The sequence below is a fragment of the Propithecus coquereli genome, unplaced genomic scaffold, assembly GCF_000956105.1.
Source record: "Propithecus coquereli isolate 6110/MARCELLA unplaced genomic scaffold, Pcoq_1.0 Scaffold1, whole genome shotgun sequence".
Lineage (NCBI taxonomy): Eukaryota > Metazoa > Chordata > Mammalia > Primates > Indriidae > Propithecus > Propithecus coquereli.
In genome coordinates this window covers 8,335,248-8,349,473 of record NW_012133857.1, presented here as the reverse complement: position 1 = coordinate 8,349,473, position 14,226 = coordinate 8,335,248, and the positions used below count along the sequence as shown (strand labels likewise).

At 35.8% G+C, this 14,226-nt stretch overlaps 1 protein-coding gene across 1 annotated transcript in view; it reads left to right on the top strand.

Annotated features, from left to right (window-relative positions):
• KIF15 (kinesin family member 15) overlaps nt 1-14,226 on the top strand; it is a 90,265-nt gene that overhangs the window by 13,186 nt on the left and 62,853 nt on the right. The window contains exons 6-9 of the mRNA XM_012665611.1: nt 2,198-2,295; nt 3,645-3,824; nt 11,598-11,807; nt 13,820-13,945. Coding sequence (XP_012521065.1) covers nt 2,198-2,295; nt 3,645-3,824; nt 11,598-11,807; nt 13,820-13,945 — 614 coding nt within the window. The remainder of the gene's footprint in view (nt 1-2,197; nt 2,296-3,644; nt 3,825-11,597; nt 11,808-13,819; nt 13,946-14,226) is intronic.

The window sequence follows — 14,226 nt, the reverse complement described above, 5'->3', positions numbered from 1 at the left end:
TTTTTTCTATTTTTAGTAGAGATGGGGTCTTGCTCTTGCTCAGGCTGGTCTTGAACTCCTGACCTCAAGCAATCCTGCCGCCTTGGCCTCCCAGAGTGCTAGGATTATAGGCGTGAGCCACTGCACCCGGCCTATGCTAAAGTTTTTTTATTTTTATGTGGTTGAATTTCAGGTTCTTTTCTTTTAATGGCATCTGCATTGTGAGTTGTAGTAAGAAAGGTCTTCCTCTCTCTGAGGTTATAACAACAACAAATAATTGAATACCTGTACTTATAATATGCTGGACACTCTCCAAGGGACTTTTGGTCTATTTGAATTTGTAACATCCTGCAACATCCAGGCTCTTGTGGAGCTTATATTCTCAGACAGGGGGGATGTACAATTAAAAGCAAATAAACCTAAAAATTATGCCAGAGGCAATGAGGGCTATGAAGAAAAATAAAGCAGTGTAGGGGATGGAAAAGAGCAGAGGCTGCTATTTTAGGTGAGTGAGTCAGGAAAGACCTCTCAGGAGGTGACATTTGGAGAGATTACTAAGTGAAATGAGAGTGAACCATGAGATTGTTCGGGAGAATAATCTTCCACGCAGAGGGACAGCGATTGCAAAGGCCCTGAGGAGGCTGCACCCTCCGGAGTGTTGAGGAACATCAGAAGACCTGTGCTATTAGAGTGGAGTTTTCCAGGATAAGGGGCTATTAGGAAAGGAAGTTAGAGCTGTACCCTGGGACCATGTCATATAGGTCCTGATGAGGATTTTGGATTTTGTAATGAGCATAATGTGAAGTCATTGAAAGGTTTTTAAAAACAAACAAACAAGAATACGTGATCTTATGTATAATTGAAAGGATTACTCATGCAGCTGAATGGAATAAAGACTAGGAGGGGTTATAGCAGGATTAGGAACTACTGCAGTGGACTAGGCAATAGATATGGAAGATAACTAAAAATATATGGAATATCTTTGTAATTATTCAACAGGAAAATGATGTGTAATTATCAGCATACTCTAATGTTATTTGTCCTCTTTGTTCATTTACTTGCATTTTTGTACCTCTGTTATATATTTCTTAAAGTACAGTTAATAAGGGCCATTTGAAATATTTCAGTTGTGGTGCAAAAAGGCCTTCTACAAGATAGCTATAATATTTTAAAATTTATTGTCTGTATCTTTCTTGAATATATCAGAATTTTGTTAGTTCTTTGGTCTCTAAGACATACTTAACCAATGTTTATAGCACCTTCTAGGACTTTTCTAGCTATATATATATATTTCTGGTTAATATTGCTGTAGCTTGACTTAGTATTCTTTAAAAATCCTGCTATTTACATATCCACTCATAGCTTTTCCTTTCTCCAGTGGAACAAAATAGAAATGGGGTTACTCTGCATTTTTCTGTCTGCATAGAAATCTTGTAATGGTAGTCTTACAGTATCTTTTTCACCAGCTTGGCTTTTACTGCCCGATTTAAAAAATACTAGCTAATCCTAATTTTTAGTACTAATGTGTTTAAAGCACTGCTCCGAGTGCTTTACCTTTATACTCTCACTCAATTCTTTCCAACATCCCTATGTGGTAGTTATTGCTGTGATTTTTCCCATTTTATAGTTGAGAACTCTGAAGCTGACAAGAGAGTTAGTTGTTAAGCCACCCATAGTCACACAGTGTGTTGCTATGGCCTGGAGCATCAGTCAGTCTATGAGACCAAATGTAATATGCAATAAATGAAGTACAATTATTTGGTATTTCTGCTGATTTTGGTATGAAGTAGTTGGAAAAATTTCAAGCTCAGTACCTAGATGGATTTGTTTGTTTATCAGAGAACAGCTAAAAATTGATTGGTGGCTACTGTGAGCCTTTCCTTTAGTCTCATTGGTAGGTTCTATGATGCTATCTCTCACAGACCTAATTTTTTGTTTTTCTTAATGTGGAACAGTTCACAAATTTGCATGTCATCCTTGTGCAGGGGCCATGTTAATCTTCTGTGTATCTTTCCAACTTTAGTATCTGTGCTGCCAAAGCAAGCACCATAGACCTAAATTAAACTTTTTTGGAGCACAAGTAGGAAACCAATTATACAATGTATCATCTGATATCATTTCTGTGTAAATTGCCTTTTAGTGTTGTCATTTTCAAAGACTTGGAATAGAATAAAAATCAATAGGTTTTTTTTGTTTGTTTCTTTTAACTTTTTTTTAGGACCATCTGAATCGGATAATTTTTCTCATAATCTGAGAGGAGTAATCCCACGAAGTTTTGAATATTTGTTTTCCTTAATTGATCGTGAAAAAGAGAAGGTAAAACTAACTATAAAAATAAAGTGCTTCCATGAAATGTCTAATTTTGAGTAGTTAGCTACTAATTAGCTCATGATACTTAGAGGGGCATGGATGGTATTCCACGATTCTTTCAGTTCCTAAGACAAAATTAAGGATTCTCAGTTTTTTATTTTCAATTTAATTGAGTTTTTAGTTTATAAGACATACATTATCTTGTAACCCAGGTTGCTGGTTTACAAGAAAGGAAAGTAGTGCTTCTAGGTTCTCAAAAGATTTTGAAAGTGAGAAAGTATAAAGACAATCTCAACCAAGAAAAACAGATACACTAATACATAAAGCCCCATCATCTCCCTATACTTAGGCTCAGGGGTGTCCCTATATCCTCATGATGTCCTGTGGTGATGGGCCCATTCTTACCTTCCTTGTAGCACCTGCTACCACCTTGCCATGATCTTCTTTTTTTTTTTTTAATTTAAAAAAATAATAATAATACTTTATAAATTTTTAAATCAAAATAGTTGTTTGGCTAATTTCTTTCTATTAATAGTAGAGACGGGGTCTCGCTCTTGCTCAGGCTGGTCTTGAACTTCTGAGCTGAAGCAATCCTCCCTCCTCAGCCTCCCAGAGTGCTAGGATTATAGGCATGAGCCACCACGCCCGGCCTGCCATAATCTTCTTGCTCCCCATGTGGTATGGATCCATCGTCCTGGGCGTATGGTCTTTCCTCTTTCCTTGGTTCCAAGGTTGGGTCATTTTCACAATTGTGCTTTAGAAGCTCGGTGAATGCCAGGCTTAAGAACCACTAGTGTTACATGTTCTGTTACTTGTGTACCAAGGAAACTGATATATAACTTTGGTTTACCATTTACTCTTTTGCAGAAACTGTCTATCCCTAACATTGAAGTTAGACATACAAATTGCCTGCCAGGGAAATAATTAAGCTTAGTGCTATGCATGCATTCTGTGGTTAATAATTCTGTACAGAGTCTTTTAAAATAAATTATTTTCAGTCTTTTAAAGAGCATGACACTTGTTTCAAATAAAACTTTATGAGGAAGTCCATATATTAGACAAAAAGGGAATTGCCCAACTGGAATTCTCAATTCCTATCTCTTTGTGTTAGCTCTGTGACACCTCTGGAAACTTCTAGGGCTCCTGGGACCACAGTTTGATGATGCTTTAAAATATGATGTGTTGAAACTAGTTATTTAGATTTTTTTTAACTGTCTTTTAGGTATCTTATATTGTGTTAAAGGACGATAGTGTAGCAGTTTATATCTTATGAAGCAAATGCAAGATTAACGCTCATTAAAGCTAGGAATGAACACATAAAAATAATGTATCTAAACAAAGCTTCTCTTTTTCAGGCTGGAGCTGGGAAGAGTTTCCTTTGTAAGTGTTCTTTTATTGAAATCTACAACGAGCAGATATTCGACTTACTGGACTCTGCATCAGCTGGACTGTACTTAAGGGAACATATCAAGAAAGGAGTCTTTGTCGTTGGTGCAGTGGAGCAGGTGGTAACCTCAGCTGCCGAAGCCTATCAGGTACACTGCCATGAATATTTATTTGATGATTAGGCAACAAACACGGCGTGAAAGCACCCCAGGTTCGCAAAAGAATTGAGGTGCCAAAAATATGTCATAAAGGCATAATACAGAATGTTCATGAAAAGTAAAGAAAAATAATATTGACAATATTTTATAGATCTCTCCTTAAAGCAAAACTCTGAGCTGCTTGATTTTGCATTATTTTGTGCTATTCGTTCTAATCAGGTGGCTCTTAAAAACTACCCTGTAGGTAACAATTCATTAGTGACCATATTTCTTTAGTGGTTCCTCCTGGGAGCTGCCTGTTTGAGGAGCTCCTAGGAACTGTGCCCTTTAAACCAGCTGGCTGTTCTGTTCTTCTTTCTACCTTTGCTTGGTTGTTAAGTATCAAAAGCACTAATATTATAAAAGACGAACTTCTTCAGCATCCAGCTCAGGACAAAGAAACCTCTTGACAGGAATTTACAAAGTATTCTGCTTACATTTTTATGGAATCTGATCTGGCCAATTGATTTTAAACAACTTTTTATTATGTATTATTTGATACATACAAAACTTGCAAATAAGTTACAAAGCACAATGTTAAAGTGAACTTGCAGGAGCCCATTAGACAATTTAAGACCAACATATCACCAGTACTATCCTATTTACCTGTGTGCTCCTCCCTATCCTGTATCCCTGGCTCCTCCTCAAAATTAACCACTTCTTGTTGAATGTCATCATCATTTTCTTCCACTTTTAAATCATATATATATTAATATATTGGTTTTGCCTGATTTTGAGTTTTAAAAAGTATTTATTTAGTTCTCTTTGACTTTTTAAGCTCAACATGGTTTATGAAATTCATCTATGTTGCATTTCATTTATTTTCCCTGCTATATAACATTCCACTATTAATTTATTCTTTCATCTTCAATTAGTTCTCCTGATTCAAACTTTTTAAACTGAGCCTCCCCCAATAAGGGATATATGTGACCCAGTATGTCTGTACATGTACACTCAAAAAATTATGTTGGGATTTTGATTGGAATCACATTGCAGTTATAGACCGGTTTGGAGGAATTAACATCTTTACGATACTCAGTTCATTCATGAACATGGTATGTCTCTTCATTTATTTAGGTTAATGTCTTACAATGTAATTTTAATAATTTGCACCACAAAAATCTTACATATTTTTTGTTACACTTACTCTAATATACCTTATGTTAGTTGCTGTTTTTATTCTTTTTTCTTTTCTTTTTTTTTGAGACAGAGTCTTGCTCTATTGCTTAAGTTGGAGTGCCGTGGCCCAGTCATAGTTTGCTATAACTTCAAACTCCTGGGCTCAAGCTATCCTCCTACCTCAGCCCCCTGAGTAGTTGGAACTACAGGCACACGCCACCAAGCCCAGCTATTTAGTCGTTCTTATTCTCTCTTTTTTAAAATTACGTTTTCTATTAGGTGTGCATAGAGATATAGTTGATTTTTATATAATGGTTTTATAATCAGGCATCTTGCCAACTCTTATAAAATCAAGAATATATCTTAAATTTTGTCCAATGTCTTTTTTACCTCTATTGAGATAATCATATGATTTTTTTCCTTAAACTTGTTAACCTGATAAGGTACTAGATTAGACTTGTTAATATTTTCTTTAATATTTTTCATCAATTTTAAAGGTTGATATCAACCTGTCATTTCTCTTTATTTTGTTCTCCTTGTCTTATTATCACTTTTATGTATTTTCTGGAAATTTTATGAATGGACTGATCTGTTCTTAGGTATTATGGTAGAAATCATCTGGGCCTTGTGTTTTGTAAGACTTTCAACTACAAATAAAAATTCTTTAATAGAGCTTTGCAGGCACTTTAGTTCTTCTGGGGTCAGTTTTGGTAAGTTATGTATTCCTAGAAAAATTTCAGATTGCTCTGAGTTTTCAAATATACTGGCATAAGGTTATTCCTAGTATTCTCATTTTTCAGATCTTTGCTACCATTTTGTTTCCATTTTATATATTTGATATTATTTACATAGCCTTGTTCTTTAATATTTTCTTCATTTTTACTTCATTATGGGTTTATCATGGTGTTCTTTTTCCAACTTCGTAAGCTGGATGCTTATCTAATTTTGGCCTTTCTTTTGTGATAAAAGTATTTGATACTTTGACCTAGGAATATATTTAACTAAGGAAGTAAAAGACCTCTACAGGGAGAACTATGAAACTCTGAGGAAGAAAATAGCAGAGGATGTAAACAGGTGGAAAACCATACCATGCTCGTGGATCGGTAGTATCAACACTGTTAAAATGGCTATACTACCCAAAGTGATCTACAGATTCAATGCAATCCCTATTAAAATAGCAACATCATTTTTCATGGATATAGAAAAAATAATTTTATGCTTCGTATGGAATCAGAGAAGACTCCGTATAGCAAATGTAATCCTAGGCAATAAAAAAAAAATGGGAGGTATCAACCTACCAGACTTCAAACTATACTACAAGGCTATAGTAATGAAATCAGCTTGGTACTGGCACAAGAACAGGGACATTGACCAGTGGAACAGAATTGAGAACCCAGATATAAAACCATCCTCATATAGCCATCTAATCTTTGACAAAGCAGACAAAAACATACACTGGGGAAAAGAATCCTTATTCAATAAATAGAGATGGGAAAACTGGATAGCCACATGTAGAAGACTGAAACAGGATCCATACCTCTCACAAAAATAAACTCACGGTGGGTAACAGACTTAAACCTAAGATGTGAAACGATTAGAATTCTAGAAGAAAATGTTGGAAAAACTCTTATAGACATTAGCCTAGGCAAAGAATTTATGAAGAAGACCCCAAAGGCAATCATGGCAACAACAAAAATAAATAAATGGGACCCTGATCAAATTGAAAAGCTTCTACACAGCCAAACAAACTGTCACGAGAGCAAACAGACAACCTACAGAATGGGAGAAAATTTTCGCATGCTACAAATCCAATAAAGGGCTGATAACCAGAATCTATTTAGAACTCAGGAAAATCAGCAAGAAAAAATCAAACAACCCTATCAAAAAGTGGGCAAAGGACATGAACAGAAACTTTTCAAAAGAAGACAGAATAATGGCCAAGAAACATATGAAAAAATGCTCAACATCTCTAATCATCAGGGAAATGCAAATCAAAACCACAATGAGATATCACTTATCTCTAGTGACACTGACCTTTATCAAAAAGTCCCAAAACAATAAGTGTTGCCATGGATGCGGAGAGATAGGAACACTCATACACTGCTGGTGGGACTGCAAACTAGTACAACCTCTGTGGAAAGCAATATGGAGATACTTTAAAGATATACAAGTAAAATTACCATATGATCCAGCAATCCCATTACTGGGCATCTACCCAAAAGAACAAAAGACATTCTATAAAAAAGACATCTGAACTCGAATGTTTATAGCGGCACAATTCACAATTGCAAAGATGTGGAAACGACCCAAGTGCCCATCAATACATGAGTGGATTAATAAAATGTGGTATATGTATACCATGGAGTACTATTCAGCTATAAGAAACAATAGTGATATAGCACCTCTTATATTTTCCTGGATAGAGCTGGAACCCATTATACTAAGTGAAGTATCCCAAGAATGGCAAAATAAGCACCACATGTACTCACCATCAAATTGGTATTAACTGATCAACACCTAAGTGCACATATAGAAATAACATCAGGCATCGGGCATATGGGAGGGGGGAGGGGATGGGTATATACAGACATAATGAGTGCAATGCACACCATCTGGGGGATGGACACGCTTGAAGCTCTGATGGAGGGGCGGGACAAGGGCAACATACATAACCTAAACATTTGTACCCCATAATATGCAGAAATAAAAAAAATTAAAAAAGTATTTGATGCTTTAAATTTACTTCTTAATATTTTTTAAGTTCACATAAGTTTTAATATTTTAATTATTCAGATCTAAATATTTTTCTATTATAATTTTTTCGACTCATAAATTACTTAGAAATGTCATTTAAAATTCCCAAATGTATTAGAATTGCTAATTTATTTCTCACATTGATTCTTAATTGAATTGGAGTCAGAAATTGTGGTCTCGTGTGACTCATAGCCTTTGAGATTTATTGAGACATGATTTATGGATTAATAAAATAACCAATTTTTGTAAACGTTGTATGCTTGAAAAGAATGTATATCCTTGGGTATAAGGTTTTATGATGTTACTCATTTGTCTCTATAATCTGTTGATACTTCAGAAAGAAATATTTGTCTCCCAATAAGGTATTGCTTTTATTAATTTCATCTTGATTTTTGTCTATTTTAATATATATGCTTATGGAAATACAGTAAATTCTCACTTTAATGTTATTGGTAGGTTCTTGGAAACTGGCTTTAAGCGAAACAATGTGTAATAAAACCAATATTACCATAGGCTAATTGATATAAGAATTAAGTTTCTATGGCATATTTCTGATCACAAAAACGTCAAAAACTTCTAAATAAAGATGCAAGACACTTCTAATATTAAACATGAAATAAATGCGACCTATACATGCATTTAAGGAAGATTAATAAAAACAAGTAAGATAATTACCCAGGATTTGGTGCATCAGTAAGTGATGGCAGTTGTAGTTGGGGTGGGTTAAATCAAGGAATAAATGTTTGCAAAATGAAAATTGTCAATTAGCCCTGGCTGCTACCATGCAGTTCAGAAACAAACAGTAACAAATATGATGGGTTCACTGAGTGCTTTTGTATTAAATCGTTTATTGTTGTGCATTTGTATGATTATCCTATGCTTTGTGGATTTTTATTTGACAATCATTTGTATTCATTTTCCAATCTGTTTATTCCAATTCAGGCTTGGGGGTGGCCAGAACTTATCCTGACAGCTCAGGGTGCAAGGCCAGAATCAGCCCTGGACAGAACCCCATTATGTCATAGGGCACACTCACACATACACCCACACTCACTCACAGTATTTATTTATTTGTTTTTTAAATAGGGTCTCATTTTATCACCCAGGCTAGAGTGCAGTGGCATGATCATAGCTCACTGTAATCTTGAACTCCTTGGCTCAAGTGATCCTCCTGCCTCAGCCTCCCAAGTAGCTAGGACTACAGGTGCACGCCACCATGCCCTGCTAATTTTATTCATTTTTTATAGAGACCAGGTGTCTCTGTGTTGCACAGACTGGTCTGGAACTCTTGGTCTCAGTGGTCCTCCTGCCTCAGCTTCCCAAAGTGTGGGATTACAGGTATAAGCCACCACACCTGGCACACTGGTGATATTTAGACACACCAGTTTACTTACTGTGCACGTCTTTGGGATGTGGAAAGAAACTGGAGTACCCAGAGAAACCCATGCATACATGTGTAGAATGTGCAAACTCCACATAGTAGCCCCAGCTGGGAATTGATTTTTTCCCCCTCATCAGCATCACCACAAAATGACGTTGAACAAATTGATGTTATTTGGGGACCTGCTGTAGACTGTTTTATTAGGTGCATATACAGTGATAGAATTAGTATATATTCCTTTGATTTGAATATATAATTTTTATTGACCCTATGCTTTCCTATCAACATATTTTGCTTTACAAATCTATTTTGTCTGATATTCATATTACCACTTAGCCGTCTTTTGATTAGGATTTGCCTGGTATGTGTTTTCTCATCATTCCTTTTGTGTTTTATTGTTTTAGGTATTTCTTGTAAACCCCATAGGTATATTTTGCCTTTTTTCAAACCACTCTTGACAGTATCATACCTAATTTATTTACACTAATAGGATCATTGATATTGTTGGACTAGTTTCTACCATCTTCCTTAGTGTTTTTGTCTGTTTTATTTAGTACTGTTTTCTTGCCTTTTTGTTTTTGATCCAGTATACAACATGATTTGTTGGGAAAAAACCTTTCTTTTCCCCATTGATTTGCCTTTTTAATTTTTTTGAGATGAGGTCTTGCTGTGTTACCCAGGCTGGCCATGAACTCCTGGACTCAAGCAATCCTCTGACCTCAGACTCCCAAGTAGCTGGGACTATAGGCATGTGCCATCATGCCTGGCTATCCCATTGAATTGCCTCTGCACCTTTGATGAAAATCAATTGACCGTACATGTATGGGTTTATATGTGACTGTATTCTGTTCTATTGATCTATATATTATATACCAGTACAAAACTGTCTTGATTATTGTAGCTTATTGCTGAGTAGCATCTTGAAATCAGGTAGGATAAGTCCTCCAACTTTGTTCTTTTTGACAATTATTTTGGTTATTCTTGGTCCTTTGTATTATCATTTATACAGAACCAGCTTGTCAATTTCTATAAAAAAGGCCGCTGGTATTTTAAGTGGGATTGTTTTGAGTCTTTTTTGGTAGAATTGATATCTTAACTATTGATTCTTCCAATTCATGAAAATTCACCAAGTGTTTTTGTTTATATTTTGATTTTTGTGTAAGTATTCAAGCAAACATGCTTGTATTTGCTTTTCCCCCTTATGCTGCACAAGTGATAGCATACTGTGACTTTTACACCTTGCTTTTTTAAGATAATATTATTTTTGAGTTTGTCCTGTGTTTGAGGAAGTCTCTCTTTTGTTTTTTACAGCAGTATGAATGTATCATGATTTACTTACTATTTAATATACAGTATTTAATGTTTTGAAAAGGAAGCATAAAGTGCTATCCAAGAAATATAAAAGATACAAATAATTTCAATTTTATACTGTGGCTTGTTAATAGGATTATAATAGCATTTATTGAGTGTAGGTATGAAGCACTGTGTTAACTTTTTTTGTGTACATTATTTAATTTTGAATATACTTCTTGAGGTAAAGATACTAATTTTCCCATTTTACCCTGTACTTATTATGATCTTGCTACTCAAAATACAGTCCTCAGAACATCAGCGTTACCTGATAGCTTGTTAGAAATGCAGAATGTCAGGCCCCACCCCATACTGAATCAGAATCTGAATTTTAATAAGATCCCTAGGTGATTCACATGCACATTAAACTTAGATGTTCTGTCCTAGGGGTAGGGACCCATATTCCCATTTTATGGGTATGGAGACTGAGCCTTGAAAAGGTTCAATTAGCCCCAGACCGTACCTAGGAAATAGTGACCAATCATTTTCATCAGATTCCAGAGCCTGCAGTCTGAACCTTCATGTATCTTGCCATAGAGAATAGAGGGGAAAAATGCTTTGTAGACTAAAACAGCCAACAAAACTTTAGGCTTGAAGATAATTTAGAGATTTTTCTTGTCCAACATTCTCATTTTCTAGTAACTCTAGTTAAAGGAGTTTGGAGAGGTTTTATGATTTACATTAAATTAACACAAATAGAGGATGGCAAAACCGATTCTAGAACTTATGCCTTCTGATTTCCTGTTTGTTCTCTTTCTGTAACATGGAGAGGGAACACAAAGGAAAGGAAATAACTTCAGTATGTTCCTTGATGGACCAGTAATTCTTACCACCCTTTACAGATTTCCTACTGATTTTGGTGGCTGTTGTATACCACTTGGAACTTATAACAGTGTAATTTCTCTTAAAAAGCTAGATAACAATGGAAAGGCCACAGGTGCTCCTCACCCCTGTTTTAGAGGGAAAAAAAGCTTTGTGTAAGTATTTTTAAAGTAGGTAATTAGCTATATGTTAGTATTTTTCTTATTAAAATGAGTTATTTTCAAGTGCTTATTTTATGTTTTAAGTTTGTCTTAAGTATACCTACCGTTGCTTCTTTAATATATTTTCCTTTTGCCTAGGTATTGTCTGGAGGATGGAGGAACAGACGTGTGGCATCAACATCAATGAACAGAGAATCCTCTAGGTCTCATGCAGTCTTTACAATTACAATCGAATCAATGGAGAAAAGCAATGAGACTGTGAATATACGGACCTCCCTACTCAACCTGGTGGATTTAGCAGGATCTGAAAGACAAAAAGATACCCATGCAGAAGGGGTGAGGTTGAAGGTAAGATTGAAATTATTGTCTTAAACCTGTATGTAGATTCTTCTTAGAAGTATGGCCATGTGACAACAGAAGGACATTCTGGTCAACTATGGACCACATATATGATAATGGTCGCATAAGACTATAATGGCTATGCTATACAGTCTAGATGTGTAGTAGGCCATACCATCTAGGTTTGTGTAAGTAGACTCTGTAATGTCTGCACATTGACAAAACTGCCTAATGATGCATTTCTCAAAATATATCTATGTCATTAAGTGATGTATGACTGTACTAAGCTGAGAGTTATAAGGGCTACAAATAAATAAGAAATTGTTCCTATCATAAAGGAATAGAGATTTTTGTTGTGGGATAGGATAATAAACATAAATGGGATAGGGCAGGTCTGTCAAGAATGTTTAAATTCATGCCAGAGGAGATAATGGTACAAGAGGCAGCAGGGGTCAGAAGAAGAATGTGACATGGACTGCTTGAGGGGGGAGTGTGGAAAAGAAGTAGTTCTTGAGTTGTCATCTCAAAGGATTTTGGTAGGGAGAGAGGACTAGGGAATGCATGCTGGACAGCGGAACATCTCAGAGATTATTGTGGATGCAGAACAAGTGTGGCATTTGGCATTTCAGCATGGGTCACTGGATTGGTTGGTTAGAGAGGCAAGTAGGTTCAGATCATCAAGGACCAGGAGTGACAGGCCACATTTAAACTCAACTCACCAAACATTGGCAAACACTTAAAAATTTTTAACAAATGAATGATTTCATGAAGAAAGTCTGCTTTATAAAAACTTAGCCTTCTGACCCACCACTGTCAGATTCCAGAGGGGAGAGTCTAATGAGAAAGAAGACCAGTTATGCTGTTTAATATTTCAGGTGCAGAGGGTTAAGGACCTAGTCCTAGGCTAAGGTATTAGCAGTAGGACCGGAGGTTCTATGTGATATGTATTGTCAGTATGTATATATACATTGTAATATGAATCACCAATAAAATTTGTGTGGATTCTCTAGTTTAAGATATACATGGACTAGGGGAGAGGTCTACTTTTTGCATTAAAAGTGAGGATTTGGACTTCCTGGGCTCTCAGACAGTTTCAGGCAACCTAAAGCTCATGTTTCTATTGAGATTTGATGCATAATAAAAATAGAATATACTTATTAAAGGACATATGCCAATCCTCTTGTAAAATGCTTTACATATATTAACTCATTTAACCTTCCCAACAACTCGGAGAAGTAGGTGCTATTATCCTTTCTATTTTACAGTTAAAGAAACTGTAGTAAATTGTCCAGGATCACATAGCTAATAAGGGTAGAGCTGAGATTCAAACCAAGGTACTCCAGCTTTGCAGGCAGTACTCTCAACCACACCACTAAACCACCCTTCTGACTTACTGTGTGATAACACGTAGTAGTAACTCTGAATTCAGCACATCTTACTTTATAATTTTCACTCTTTTATTTTTTTTTAATATTCTCATCACTGCAGACCCAGTTATTAAAATATGTTACCTACAGTAAAAATCCAGCATAATGTATTTAGCTCAAACATTTTTCTTTTCCCCTTAAACTACTATCTTAAAGGGGTTTTTATTATCCTTTACAGAATAAGACTGAATATTGTAATAAGTTCATCAGTGACTTTGGGTTATTGGTTATCCTTAAACTGTTTAACACAAATGGATTTTATGTCCTTTTTTCCCCTCTTGTTTTCTGGCCTTTATTTCTACCTATAGGTCAGTTTTTAACTATTACAATCATGAAGTGACATTAATATTTTTTTTCTTTGCATTATTTTTGTGTTTGTCTTCTAATACTGCAATTGTAGTATACGTCAAATAGGAAAAGGTTGGGGGATATTTGGGCACATTTTCTTTGCTTAAAAGTTAGTTGTTTTTTATTAACATTGTTCCTGACTTGCCTTTCCATCCAAAATTGTCATTCTGCTAGATATATTTTCATTCAAAACACCAAAAGTAACCAGTACACCTAAATTTTTGTTCTTTTTTCCCGACACCTTAGGAAGCAGGTAACATAAACCGATCATTGAGCTGCCTGGGCCAAGTGATTACTGCACTTGTCGATGTGGGTAATGGAAAACAGAGACATGTTTGCTACAGAGACTCCAAACTTACCTTCTTACTACGGGTAAAGTAGATCACTGGGTTCTTGGGCTCTTTTTGGTTATGCTCACTAAAGTTGATAGTGGGACAGTCTCTGAGCCTTCGCAAGAGAATACATTTTCTTTGCTTAAAAAGATATTGTGTGACCGGGCACGGTGGCTCACGCCTGTAATCCTAGCTCTCTGGGAGGCCGAGGCGGGCGGATTGTTTGAACTCAGGAGTTCGAGACCAGCCTGAGCAAGAGCGAGACCCCGTCTCTACTAAAAATAGAAAGAAATTAATCGGACAACTAAAAATATATAGAAA